The sequence below is a fragment of the Charadrius vociferus genome, unplaced genomic scaffold (genome assembly GCF_000708025.1).
Source record: "Charadrius vociferus isolate BGI_N301 unplaced genomic scaffold, ASM70802v2 scaffold309, whole genome shotgun sequence".
Classification (NCBI taxonomy): Eukaryota; Metazoa; Chordata; class Aves; order Charadriiformes; family Charadriidae; genus Charadrius; species Charadrius vociferus.
In genome coordinates, this window is record NW_009661370.1 from 4,293,873 (window position 1) to 4,307,778 (window position 13,906).

Here is a 13,906-nt window from a genome sequence, read left to right on the forward strand (position 1 = left end):
CAAACAAACAAACAAACAAAAAACCCCCAAAACCTAACCCCTTACGACACATTCAAATTTATGAATCATACCAAACTCAGCACAAATAAAGTTCTACGTAAACAGGTAATGTTGTAGGCCTATTTGGTGTCTTATCAATAGGATCAACTACATCAAGTGTTAAAGTCTCACGTTATGAGTAATTAAGTGTTCCATTTGGTGTACCTTAACTACCCCTAATTTCCCTTGGGCTTAGTATGCTCGCTGCGTGTTGTGTTCTATGAGCTGGGGACAGCCAGCATGTCTATTTTTAGCTGTGACACATTAAACAGCATACACAAGGAAAGACGCAATAGCTATTGAGCAAGGATACAATGTGAGTGAATAAACATCTTCCACTGACTTGTCACCCGTTCGGGAAAAGTTACTTGTTATTTCCATTTTCTCAATGTTTACAGAAGAAATGTACAGCTTTGCTAATTAAAGGCTTACAAAGCTTAGATTGGAATTTTCAATTTACAGCCCCATAGATTGCATTTAGCCTGCCAGAACAATTAATTCAACCTGTTTCTCAGGAAGCCTCAGGTTTTTCCTATCACACTTACACATCTTAAACTACACCACTGTCGTGGTTTGGCCTCAGCCAGCAACAAAGAACCACGCAGCCGCTCACTCCACTCCCACAGCCGTGGGGAAAAAAAAAAAGCAAATCGTCAGGGCAAAACTCGTGGGTTAAAATAGTGCAATTTAACAGAACAGCAAAAGGGAAGATGAAAACAAAACAGTAACACTGATAAAGGGATATGAAGATGCAATTACAGTACCGCCGCGAAGCGCACCCACCGGACCCGCATCGCTACAGCCCACCCCCAATTGGCGACTGCTCTCCTCTCCCGGGCTAGCACCTCTTATAGCCCGGGCATGGCTCATGTGGGATGGAATAGCTGCCCCCTGCCAGCTCCTGGGGGAAATTAACCCCATCCCTGCCACAACCAGGACAACCACATAATCTGTTTCTCAAGTTTTATGCTGGTATTTCTATCAACATTATCATTATCACCTGCAAGGCTAAGCTGTAATTACTAAAATGTCCAATGCTGAACAATCCTAGTAGCCGGTATATACACATTCCACCTTATCAAGCCCTTATCACATCATCTACTGTGTTAATTAGTACAAGGTCACAAATCCTTCTTCTAGATAAAAAGCTACTAACTAAAACTAAAACTAACTAAAAACTACTAACTTTAGAATCCAATACAACTGATCTCCTAAGTCCAAGCGGCAAAATTTCTCACTACCTGGGCATCATAACAACCAAGTTTCTTTCTGTTTGTTTGCTATGATTTTAGTACATTAAGTAGTAAAATTTAGGCAATTGCCATCAAAATCATGTAATTTTCTTTTACAGGCAAATGGATGGCACAAATGATGAGGGACATTGGAAAAGACTTAGCACCTCTGAAGTTCCAGTCAATATACAAACTATGATAAATTGGTGCTGTAATATGGGATGCCAAAAGCCATTTTCTTGGCATCTACTGTAAGAAACAGTATTTGAAGAGTGGAAGCAATACTTAGGAATTCTACTTGAGAGATGTATCATGTGTCGTTCAGGTTTTAGAGGTTCATGATTTGCATCAGTCATGGGGGAAAAAAAAAAAAAGAAAAAAAACAGAGGCTGGAAATAATTGAAAGGAATGTACTAGACTGTGGAGTTTCAATTAAGTATAGTTTCAAAAGCTAGTTTCATAGTTCATATAGTTTTAAGCTAGTTTCAAAACACTGTGCCAGATACAGTAAATAATAAAAAGTAACTTGCAAATCAATGCACTTTTAGAAACGGGAAACTGCTATCCCACCATGATAGAAAAGTAGTTCCTGAAAACCTTTGTGGTCTCAAAGTTGGCATGAAGATCTCTTCTGAAAAAGTCTAACCTTTTAAATTTTAAGTGAATTTGCAGTTTTGTTTTCACTGAATAGTATTTTGGAGGGTTATTAAAATGTAAATATTAACCTGTATTTATAAACTGTTCTCTTAGTTGCAGGTTCTGTCTTTGCATTTACATGAATCAAAAATAACTGAAGAGGTGTTGGCTCAATTTTCCATCAACACATCAAGGAATATGGCAAAGGCAGATATGCAAGGGAAAGGAACACAATAAGTACAGGGTTGGTTAAAAAATCATAACAAAAGTGCAGAAGTCTTTATATACAATTTAAAATTTCAGTGAAAGTTTGTATTCAGCATTATGCTACAGAAGCTGGAAACCGTCAACAGTAGGAAGTACTAAGTGGGTAGCATCAATGAATCTGTGGACCTACTTCAATTTCACTCCCTTGTATTCATTCACATACACCAGTAATGTTTGCTTTTTTCCATCTCTTCCATCAATACCAAAACCGCTTTTATAATGACAGCCATTGCTTTCTTCATTTCACATTTGTGATCAGTGCTAAACATATTGGTTACACTTAATGGCAGAGTTCTGTTTAGCACTAAATCTCCTCATTTCAAGTTCCCAGTTACACAATATTCCTTCCACTTACAAACTCCTGCTCCTGTTATTTTGGGAGTCTCTGCATTGAATAAGTAAATGCTGTTTTCCAGTAACATAAAAAAATCAGAGCAAATAATTTTCCTTTTTTCAGTTCACATTTGAAATGTTATCAGCAACACAGTTAAAGAAGTTTATATAGACAGTGGTGGTCTTACATTTTATGCATTGAATATTTCTCCTGGTATGTTGATACAAGACATCTTGTTGCACCAAGAGCAAGGTATTTGATTCAAGAGGAAAAAAAAACGAAAAAAATCAGGCCAGGAGACACGGCATTCTTTTAGACCAATAGATAAGACAGTTACCATCTATTGGGACTGAAAATGGGTGGATGTGCTTCTGTTAATGCAAGTTGGCCATTCATCGTCAATTTATGATGCAAGTTATCTGAAACAGTAAGAGACGTAAACAGAAGGAAAGCCTCAAATCTTCAAGGCCTACACCAGAACACCGGTAACACTCCGAGACAGACTGCAAATTAAACCTCAGCCTTCCCAGTAGTTTCATCACAACAAGATTACAAAGGCTTACTGGCAGCTTAAACTGAGAGCTGCAGCCTAGCTAGCAGGGTGAACTGAGGCTGCTTGAAGTCAATTTTCCTTCTGCAGCAGGAACTGCAGGAGAAAGACAGAGATGAATGCTCATCACATCTATACCTCACACCATGCCTAAGAAATACAATCCTGTGTTTGCATTTTTTGGTCGTTGCTGTTTTCCAAAGCCAGAAAATAGTTCAGCCTTTACCAAAAAGGCATTTTATTAACTCGTACTCTGCTAAAAAAGCATCTTTTTGGCCACAGCTCTTCCCAGAATAGACAGTATAAAATACAGACCCAGTACAGCCTGGGAGCACTATCAGACAACAACGGAACAGTTACATGGTAAGACATGAAAAGAAACTAGGAACAGGTTGCATTATGAAGGACTATGGCTAAAAAGATAATTTTAATAGCATATGGTTTTAAAATAAGGTTTTATGTACATGCAATACACATTAAACAAATACATATTTACAAAAGTTGCAGGTATGATCCTTTTTTTTTTCCCCAAACTGTAAATACAGAATGTTCTGGTGACTTTTTTTAAAGACCTAAAATAAAATAAAGCCTATACACATATAGGTGTTTGCATATTGTAAACTAGAAGAGGCTGCCCACTGTTCTTTTCAAAAGAAAGAATTGTTACAAGTTTTCACTCTAATCAGAGATATAACAATCTTTAGTTAAAAAAAAACCAAACTCTTAGCTGGTGTTTTATCGTGCTGTCTTGTCTTCTATTAACCCACCACTACTGAATTATTAATATTATGTTGACTTTAGACTGCAAAGTTCTTAAACCAGGAGACAATATAAACAAGTTCAGAGCTTGTAAAGACCTGTGTATTTTGGGGATCTGTGAAAGGACATTCAAATCACTGAACACTAAAATACAAACCACACAAATAACAATATTTGGTCTGATATTTTTTTGAAATGTTGTGAATATACAGCAGTGTAACAAAAAGTTCCATTTAAGTGGCACATCTGAAAGCAGCAGGTCACTAATATGCTCCTGGAAAAGATACAAAGTTTGTCCATTCTAGATAGGATTGTGATCAAATAACTGCAAATCCGTTACTTTCATCCCATGTAGAAGGGCTCCTGTTACTTGCTAAATTTATTTTCCTGTTTGGACAGGAAATCATCTAGCTAACAATATCTCTGATTTTATTTAAATCATTTCTTATCAAAGTAATCTTCCAGAAGCAAAGGTGATCTTCCAAAAGACAGCAGCATTAGATTTATAAGTTTATGTTTCTTATACTTTCCAAGACTTCATCATGGAACCAGGTTTCAGTAAACATACTAGAGTTTTGCAACGCCTCAAAAAGACGCCTATAATCTTCTGGGTATAAGTCACGTGTTTCAGCATTTTTTGGAATTTCTAGCTCTCTCAGTAATTTGCCACCATTGTCCAAGCTCCACGAACTGAAACAAACAAACAAACAACATCAAAATGGAGCATTTCTTTCTGTGAAAAATTAAAGAGTAAGAAACAGTATCTGGAGGTCCATTTACTCTTTCTCAGCTTCTGGAAGTTAACATCTTCCTATAACACAAGTTATTTTCAGTCCATGCTGCAAACAGGAAGAAACCTCTGCTAATAAGACATGTAAATACCAAATAAAGCCCCCAACAGATATAGACAATACCAAACCACATAAGCCTCCCTATCAGAGGGCAGCTGCCCTCCATCCATCTTCCTCCCCAAATGCGTAAGTCCGTAACAGGCATTACGGCATAAAAAGGGATTATTCTTCAATGCCTGGGAAATTAAAGCCAAGATCATCTTCAAGATGACTCAGTACAGCATGAAATAGTGTGACTTAAACCTCCTAGGTATTTTGTTCTATAAAGAAATGTATCCACTGTCTCTCCATCTACATCATTGCTATGAAAACTAGACCTTTTATACATGTGCATATACATTAATTACTTCCCAGACAAGAAAAGGATGTACAAATACACAGAAGATGCACATTAGCAGCCTTCAAGGTTGGGTCCACTTCCTGGCCGAAGGACTTAGTGGAGATTAGGCACAATACTGAGTTTTAAGAAAGAAAACCATTAAGGCTCTTTGTACTTGTTTTTGCTAAGTGAGTTACTGGAATTGATTATCTCCCCCACCCCCCTTTCTGGAAATTAACTTCCATAAACTACTACCAGCAAATGAGAAATACATTAATTATTTTCATTAACAAGTTGAAGTCAATGCTTTCCAGACTGCAAATACTTCCCGTTTATGGGAAACAGAAATCTACTGATCATAAGCAAAATTAATAGCTCCAATGTAATACCAAAAAGAATAATTAAAGGGAGTTGCATAATTGGTAAGTAAGTCTAAAGCCTAGTTTTTTAATTAGATAAGAGAAAGCCATTTGAGGACATCTCCACTCCACCTTCAATAACCTTCAGCTGTTTTCATTAGCGTTACTTTGACATCTGTTATAAACAGAAACTCTTTTTCAGCTTTTAATTTCTATACCTGCAAAACTCTTGGTGACTTTATTATTAAAGTGAGTGAAAACTTCATGCAGATACATGACCTCACCTCCATTGGAGGTGCAGACAATTACTGCATGTCTACATTCTAAATACTTGTCTAGCTTCCTGTTAAACCTCAAGTTTTTATCATCTGTAAACACAGGCCATGAAGAGTCCCCAAAATATTGTATTGTGGATTGCAAAAATGAAATCTTCTATTCTACATGCAGATAATTATTTTTTTTAAAAAAAGCTATATTTCAGATTCAAATAAATACTGCTTTGAGAACAAATTTTAATATTTTCCTGTATTTCTCATAAGAAAAACTATAAAACCTGTAATTCTTTCTTACTTACTTTAATCTATCAGTAAGTCTAGACTTGGGTTTAGCAAGACACTGTTTCACCATGAAAATAAAGGTAGCTGAATTTGTGGGCTTCAAGCCTCCTGTAAATAGATTTTGATGAGGAGTCAGTCGTACCAAACATAAATGGTCATTTGGCAGCCACTGCAAGAAAAACAAAACAAGTCACTGAAAAGTCCTTTTTAAGACAGTGTCTGTCTTTAGCTAAGAGCAAGCATTTCATCTGTGCCACCAGTAACATTTCTTAAAGAGTTTTAGAAGTCTTAACAAGACAATTTCATTGGAAGCCAAGGCTTTAAAATTTTGTTCTAGAACGAAGATGCTTTACCTCCCCCACCCTCCCAAACAGGAAAGGAAATAGGAAAAAAACAAGACATACTATCACTTCAGTTTTATTTTCATCTTTTAAGACTTAACTTTCTTACTTGTAATAGACAATACAGGCTTGATGTGAGTTTTTGAGATTATATGGCCTATAATATTCCTATACTATACAAGGGATCAGATCAGATCACTTCAGCTACCTGCCTTTTGTATATAAAGACAGAATTATTTGAGTGTAACACGAAGACAATATTGCAACTTGAGGATTTTATGAAATTGGGAGGGAGCAGAGTCTTTAACCAAAATAAATGTATTTCTGTATTGGCAACAATGGGTATATCATCCAACAGATCTCACATTTGTACTTCTCCTAAGGCTGTCACAATACATCTTATATAATCTGCCTGATAAGCCTCTCTACGTGGCTTTACAGCAACACGCCTAAGTGTGTAAGGCACACCCAGTCACTTACATTCACTCACAGTCACTTACATTGTACAGTAACATTCCAAACAACACTCAGTTGTACTAACGTAGCAGCTTTCTGGGGAGGGTAAAATCAAATACTAAGTAAATAAGCTTTTTTATTATTGGTATTAAATAGAAATATTCTTATGTTATACAAAGGAACATCATTACTTCTCTAAAAGAGAAAAGTGAATAACTTAACATGGGGTATTTTTCCACTTCTCACTCACACTTCTCAGCAATTAACTAGCACACAGAATCTACACTGGACACGTGAATAACCATTGTAATCAAAACCAGCAGTAGTGATTGTGCTATTAATTGTGGTAACATTTGTTTTGTTCAAGCAAGTAGACGCGACCCTGTCAAGCCACTTCTTTTGAAAAAGACTTTACCTGTCCACATCCCTTTATGCTGTTTATTCACTATATTTTTTCCAGCATAGACAATAAAGATACTGCTTTATTTCAGTTTCTAAGCTAATAGCAATTCTTTACCCCACTTCTGATGCATCTACATGCTGCCTCTAAGTTTTAATTAGAAGAACACTTCTTAAAAACTGCACATGTAAATGCTGTTATAAAGATATTTTAACCTTTAGTTAGAAGTGGTTTAGCTGCATCTCCAAAAGAAGAAAAGTGCACATAACAATCTTACCATGCTTTTTGGTACTGCCAGTCCCCCGTTTTTCAAATTAGTTACAAATGATGACCAAGGTTCCTATAGGAGGGAGAAAATATATTGGAGAATTAATGTGCAGAGAAGAGAAGAGAAGAATAGACCATTTCAGTTGGAAGGGACCTACAACGATCATCTGGTCCAACTGCCTCGCCACTTCAGAGCTGACCAAGTTAAAGCATGTTATTAAGGGCATTGTCCAAATACCCCATAAACACTGACAGGCATGGGGCATCAACCACCTCTCTAGGAAGCCTGGTTCCAGTGTTTGACCACCCTCTCAGTAAAGAAAGGCTTCCTCATATCCAGTCTAAACCTTCCCTGGTGCAGCTTTGAACCATTCTCACGCGTCCTATCACAGGATACCAGGGAGAAGAGCTCAGGACCTCCCTCTCTGCTTCCCCTCTTCAGGAAGCTGTGGGAACAATGAGGTTGCCCCTCAGCCACCTTTTCTCCAAACTAGAGAAGCCCAAAGTCCTCAGCCACTCCTCATAGGACATTCCTTCTAGCCCTTTCACTGGCTTTGTTGCCCTCCTCTGGACACATTCAAGGACCTTAACATCCTTCTTAAATTGCAGCCCCAGAACTGCACACAGTGTTCAAGGCGAGACCGCACCAACGCTGAATACAGCAGGATAATCACCTCTTTAACTGGCTGGTTATACTGTGTTTGACGCACCCCAGGATGTGGTTTGCCCTCTTGGCTGCCCTGCTGTGAACAAGCACTTCCAGATCCCCTTCTGCAGGGCTGCTCTCCAGCCACTCCTCTCCCAATTCGTACTTGTGCCCAGCCTTACTCGGTCCCAGGTGCAGAATCCAGCATTTTGACTTGCTTAATTTCATCCCATTAATCACTGGCCAATGCTCCAATCTATCTAGATCCCTCTGCAAGACATCTTGTCCTTCAAAAGAGTCAACAGCACCTCCCAGCTTGCTATCACCAGCAAACTTGTTAATGGTACATTCCACTTCTGCATCCAGATCATTGACAAATATATTGAACAGAACTGGCCTTGGAGTTGAACCCTGAAGAATACTGCTGGTGACCAGTTGCCAGGCAAATGCAGCCCCATTCACTATAATCCTTTGAGCTCTGCCCTTCAGCCAGTTCTTTGTTCAGTGCACCGTGAACCGGCTCATCCCACAGTTGGACAGCTTGTCCAGAAGGATGTTGTGAGGTACAGTATCAAAAGACTTACTAAAATCCAGAAAAATTACATGCACTGCCTTCTCTCCATCCACTAGGCAAGTGACATCAAATTAATTAAACACAACTCTCACTTTGTGAAGCCATGTTGACTCTACCTGATGACTGTGTTATTCTTTAAATGCCTTTCAATAGTACCCAGTATAATCTTCTCAATAATTTTTCCAGGAACTGACGTTAGACTAACAGGTCTGTAGTCTCCTGGGTCTTCCCTCACACCCTTTTTGTAGATTGGAATAACACTGGCTAGCTTCCAGTCAGCAGGGACCTCCCCAGACTCCTAAGACCTTTGGTAGATGATCAAGAGAGGTCCTGCCATAACATCTGCTAGTTCCTTCAGTACTCCAGGATGAATCCCAACAGGCCCCATGGACTTGTGACCATTTAGCTGATACAGCTGGTCCCTTACAATTTCAGTGTCCACTGTTGCCACACTAGTGGTCATCCAACTCAGGGGACCAGGCAGCCCAAGGTCTATCAGTATTACTAAAGACTGAGGCAAAAAACCACACTGAATATCCCTGCTTTCTTCATCCCTATTAGTCAGATGACCATCCTCAACAAGAATCATCTTACTCTTCAACTCCTTAATATTTACCTTAATATATACCTTGTGGTATAAGGTATTTGGAAGGCAATAGATAGTGAAACTTTTAATTTTAGATTAGCAAAACATTTAAACTATGAAGGTAGGTTCACAAATAAAGATAAATCTAAAAAGCATAAAGTAAGTGAAAGTTGATGGCCATGTTCTCATGTGGAGGTGGGGGAACAACATAAAAAACTTTTTAAAACTAAACCATAGCATGTTTGACAAGGTAAGATAGTTATTGACTAGCAGGAGAAGTAGGCCTGCTTGGAACATAAAGGCACCAAGGCTCAAAAAAAGATTTATACTGAACACTGCTCAGGAAGTTGAAAGAATACATGACAGCAAAATGCAGACGATATAAGAAAGAGCAGACTACAACAGACAGGAAGAGCAGTCTTCTAGTCTCACACAACCCCTAGCAAGATGCAAAAGACTTACCTGTTGCACAAACATCTCTTTCTTATCTACCAGCTTCTGAGAATAAATGTTTTTGAGTACAGTGGCTTGTAATGAAAATACTGACAAAGTTAATAATGGTGCTGCTTAACTGAAAGAGTTTTCACACAAAACATGACTGCTTCAGGTTTTTACACCCAAAAGTTTTCAATGTTCTCCAGCTAATTTAAATGTCAAATTAGCTTCCAATTAATTTACAACAGTGAAACACTATAAACCCTTTTCTAAAATCATGTCCATAGCATTAGACAATGTCAGCTGGTACAAAAAACTTACCATATGCAGTAGCTGAATTTCACATCCTACTTGCCAAAGTACAGTAAGTGCTTGGTAAGCCCTTGCTTCCCCAGGCTTTGCTGTCAATACCTAACAAAATGGCAAAGAAAGAGCATTTTTGTTGCAAAAACTAAGATTGCTTATTTATCTAAGCAAAATTCTTATACATATAAAGTGGTAAGAAATTCATAGTTAAGTCTAATATTTCAAGGTAAAATTACATTAGGCCTCAAATACATACTTTGTACTATTTTAGTTTATCTTGTCAGAACACATAATTAGAAGACATTATGGCAGTCTAAGTATTTCTTCGCAGCAGTTATTTGGATAACTGAACTGTGTAGGAATTTCCAGTTTATACCTCTGGTCCCTTTTAAGGCAGAGAGGCTTCACACAGAAGAGAAACAGAGATCATATTTTGTACAAAAAGCCTAACATGGGCAGAGTTATCAGCTCGCACTGATAAGATAATATTTCCAAGAGGACACAGAAGCAGAGTAAGCCAAACATCAGGTGACCTCACTGAACATTAAGCAGCTTGCACAGTCATCATCCTGATCAATATTACAGCTCTTAGGGCAAGAAAAAAACCCCAAAAACTTGTGGTTATTCTCAAACAGGGCAAAGAAAGAAGTAAATTGTAGCAGGGAGATTTAACTTCTCATAATAGATTCAGAGAGTCTCGTCATATGATTGACAAAAAAAAAAAAAAAGGTTCCAATTGCTTTTACACAGCTCTCATCTAACGGGGTTCACAATAAAACCAGGAAAATTAATAAAAAACAAAGTGACTGCATTAAATGAATAGGCTGCCCCCTATTTGCTCAAAAATCTGGCCATTAAAAACATACCACTTAAGTGGATATTTCACTGGTGTCCAACCTGTCATTTTGTAAAAGAATATAATTAAGACTTCTTTTTTTTTTTTTCAGTAGGGCGTTAGACACAACAGAGGTTGTGTAAGCACAACTGCAAGTCTTTGGTTACTCCAGGTAATTAAAGGTTTGTGGCTCTGTAATAAACCTCACAATTTCACAGAAAGAAAAGGTACCCTTGAACTATAAGTACAGTTCTAGAGGTTTGGGACAGCATAAATAAGGAACATATAACCCAGAAAGCCGCTCTGCACCTTAGTGTACAGAACCTTAGTAAAAAGGTATGTAAATCACTCATATTTTGCCTGAGTTTTTTTTCAGTACTGCCTACAAAAGTGGCTCAAGAGGACAAGTGCATCTCACTGAGTATGGTATTTAGTAATTCTGAATCCTCTTCATGAGGCATTTTGAATTCAGTCTTCATTGACCATTATCTGCAACTAGTAAACAATTCACAGAATTTAAGCACCTTACAAGTTACAATGGAAACCAGCTAGTCTGCTGCTGCATATCCTTCTCAAGGACCAACCTTCACATTTGTAAGATTTGTAGTTATACAACAACAGAATGTTTCTTGACAGTGCTATTACTGCATAAGAACAAGTAGGAAACAGACAAGACTTAAAATTTCTGACAGAAAAAGAAATTCACTAGCAAAAACGTTAACCATACAATATAAATGTTTTTGTGTTCTATGAAGCACTACTAATTCTTTACTACCTGTAAAATCTCTTACACGTACCTTGTACTCTTTTTCACTTATAAAGATGTTGAGTTCTACTCTTCCATATTTGTATATGGAACTGCATTCATACAGGGCAAAAAGAAGCCTCCAAAGTGTGTTCCTTTCCTTTTTCTGTGGTAAGATTCCAAAAACTTTCACAGGTACATCTGTTTCAATAGTGTGTAAAAGTATCTTTAAGATGTTGCAATATGTACTAGACAATCTAATGCTAATGTCTAAACTACAAACAATTACAAAAAGAAAGTCTGTCAGCTCATGTTCTTCAAGAATGAACACAACACAACCTTCAGTCAAAGCTAAGCCCAGTTTGCATTAGACTAAACCTTTAATAAAGACAAGCAAATAGCAGAGATTGCATGTTGCCACAAGGGTTTTTTGAAGCTATCAAGAACATAGATAAAACTGAAATGTAGGAAATAATATCCATGAATCCAGCATATATATTAAATAGAACATATACCTCAAGCAAATCCCAAAGATTTTGCCAAACTGCCTATGCAGCCTTCAAATGTATTTGTAACACATTATCATATACATATACCTGCCCTCCAAGGAACTGCTGCTACACCCATGGTTTCAAAAAGTTTGTCAGAACACATAGCAGGTGGTTTCACTGTTCCAGTCACCAAAGGATCCAGTCTGAAGAAGTCACCGTAAATTACCTTTAATTGTCCATCCAGGCTATTCTCTAGGGACTGAATAAAATTAGTTTCAGTTGAAGAGATCTGGATGCAGGAACGTGTCTTGCAAAATACACAACCCAAACAATAAAAAAAAAATGTTCAAATGCTACTTAAAATTGTTACCCAGTCAACACGAGTCAAGTCTCCAAGCTGCTTCTTACAGCTGATAAAAAGAATTTTTTCCTTCATTGTGCAGGGCATTTTGATATTTTTGTGCTGCTCCACTGGAGCTTTAAAACACATTCTTAAATTAGTAAGATGTTCTGCAATGTTTTGCAAAAATGCTATGCTCAACAAGAAAACCACTGCATTTAATGATTTACAACTGGAATTCTTCATATATGCCTTTTATACACATTTTAAGCCAGGTAAGAATCTTTGGTTCCAAACTTCTGCTTTACAGCACTGTAGCACAATCTTTCCAGTGCAACTTCTGCAGCTCTGTGTCTGACCACCTTTGAATCCACACAAAGTCAGGGTGAACAGGAGAGGACAACACATGCAAGGGTCCTAATATTACCAGTCAATTGCAGGACAATAGATCAAATAATACCATGAGATAATCAGAATAACCAAGACTCTTTTTACAGATTTCTGAAAGCTACATACAGACATCTTGCTTAAACATACACAACTACAATGACTCTGATTAGTATTAGCCTCAAATTTATGCATGAAACTACTCATAGGAAGACTATGATCTTGAATTCCTGCATACACAAAATGTCAAATCAATTGATTGTAAAAGTCTTGTTGCTGGACATGCAATGTAAAACCAGACAATACTTACTATTATTAAGCAGTATTTCAGATTTTACAAGTAACGATCACTGGCTAATTCCTTTTTGATCCAACAGTTATTACACAATCATAAGTTTATTTCTTATTTTCCCTTTTATTAAGTTTTAGAAGTCTGCTACAAATCAAAAGTGTACCTGTAAGTTTGGAAGAAAAGCTGAGTTACTTTCTAGAGCTACCACTCTAACACCTGCATTGAGCAGAGTTCGGGTCAAGATTCCAGGACCTGAGGGGAAAAATAAAATAAAAAAAAATTTAAAAGTGCATTTTTTTCCAAGTGATTTCCTTTCCCAACACACCACTTGGGACATACTACCTTCAACAAGAGATAACTTGTGTTTGTTTAAACACACTTCAAAGCAAGAGTTAGAAAAAAGATTTACATGCAGCCTGCCTGAGATTGCTTAATGAATTACACTAAGTACAGCATTACTCTTACATACTGAAAAACATCAAATTTTTCAAACTATTTCTATTACTACTTCTGCCAACTGAAATATACTTTGAAACCTTATTCATATTATCTCTACAAGTAAAATATCTCTACAGAAATGTAAAAAACTCAACCCATTAAGTAACTGCAGAGGGCTAGCTACATAATGGCCCTCAGCCTCAGGCATGCTTTTACTGAGAGAGATAAAGTTTGTCTACAAACCCAAAAACATTACCTGGACAGAAATTTGCATCTCTACTTAGTCTATAGCAAAGTTTTAACACCACTGCCGACACAAGCCTCCAGACTGAGCACTCACTCATTCCTCCCAAAGCTCTGTATAAATGGACCCCCCCGCCGCCCGCCCTAGGCATACCGCAGTGTCGCGACACTCAGACGGCCCACCCGGTCGCCAACGCCCGCCCCGGGAAAACACCAGGGCG

The 13,906-nt window shown here is 37.6% G+C and overlaps 1 protein-coding gene across 1 annotated transcript in view; it reads right to left on the bottom strand.

Moving 5' to 3' along the window:
- Positions 1-4,139: 4,139 nt before the first annotated feature.
- The window catches only part of TFB2M (transcription factor B2, mitochondrial), a 25,132-nt gene continuing 15,365 nt past the window's right edge, over positions 4,140-13,906 (bottom strand). Inside the window, exons 2-8 of the mRNA XM_009893665.1 lie at positions 13,168-13,256; positions 12,091-12,244; positions 11,547-11,695; positions 9,930-10,019; positions 7,378-7,440; positions 5,921-6,072; positions 4,140-4,507 (exon numbers count right to left, since the gene is read on the bottom strand). Coding sequence (XP_009891967.1) covers positions 4,321-4,507; positions 5,921-6,072; positions 7,378-7,440; positions 9,930-10,019; positions 11,547-11,695; positions 12,091-12,244; positions 13,168-13,256 — 884 coding nt within the window. The 3' untranslated portion in view covers positions 4,140-4,320. The remainder of the gene's footprint in view (positions 4,508-5,920; positions 6,073-7,377; positions 7,441-9,929; positions 10,020-11,546; positions 11,696-12,090; positions 12,245-13,167; positions 13,257-13,906) is intronic.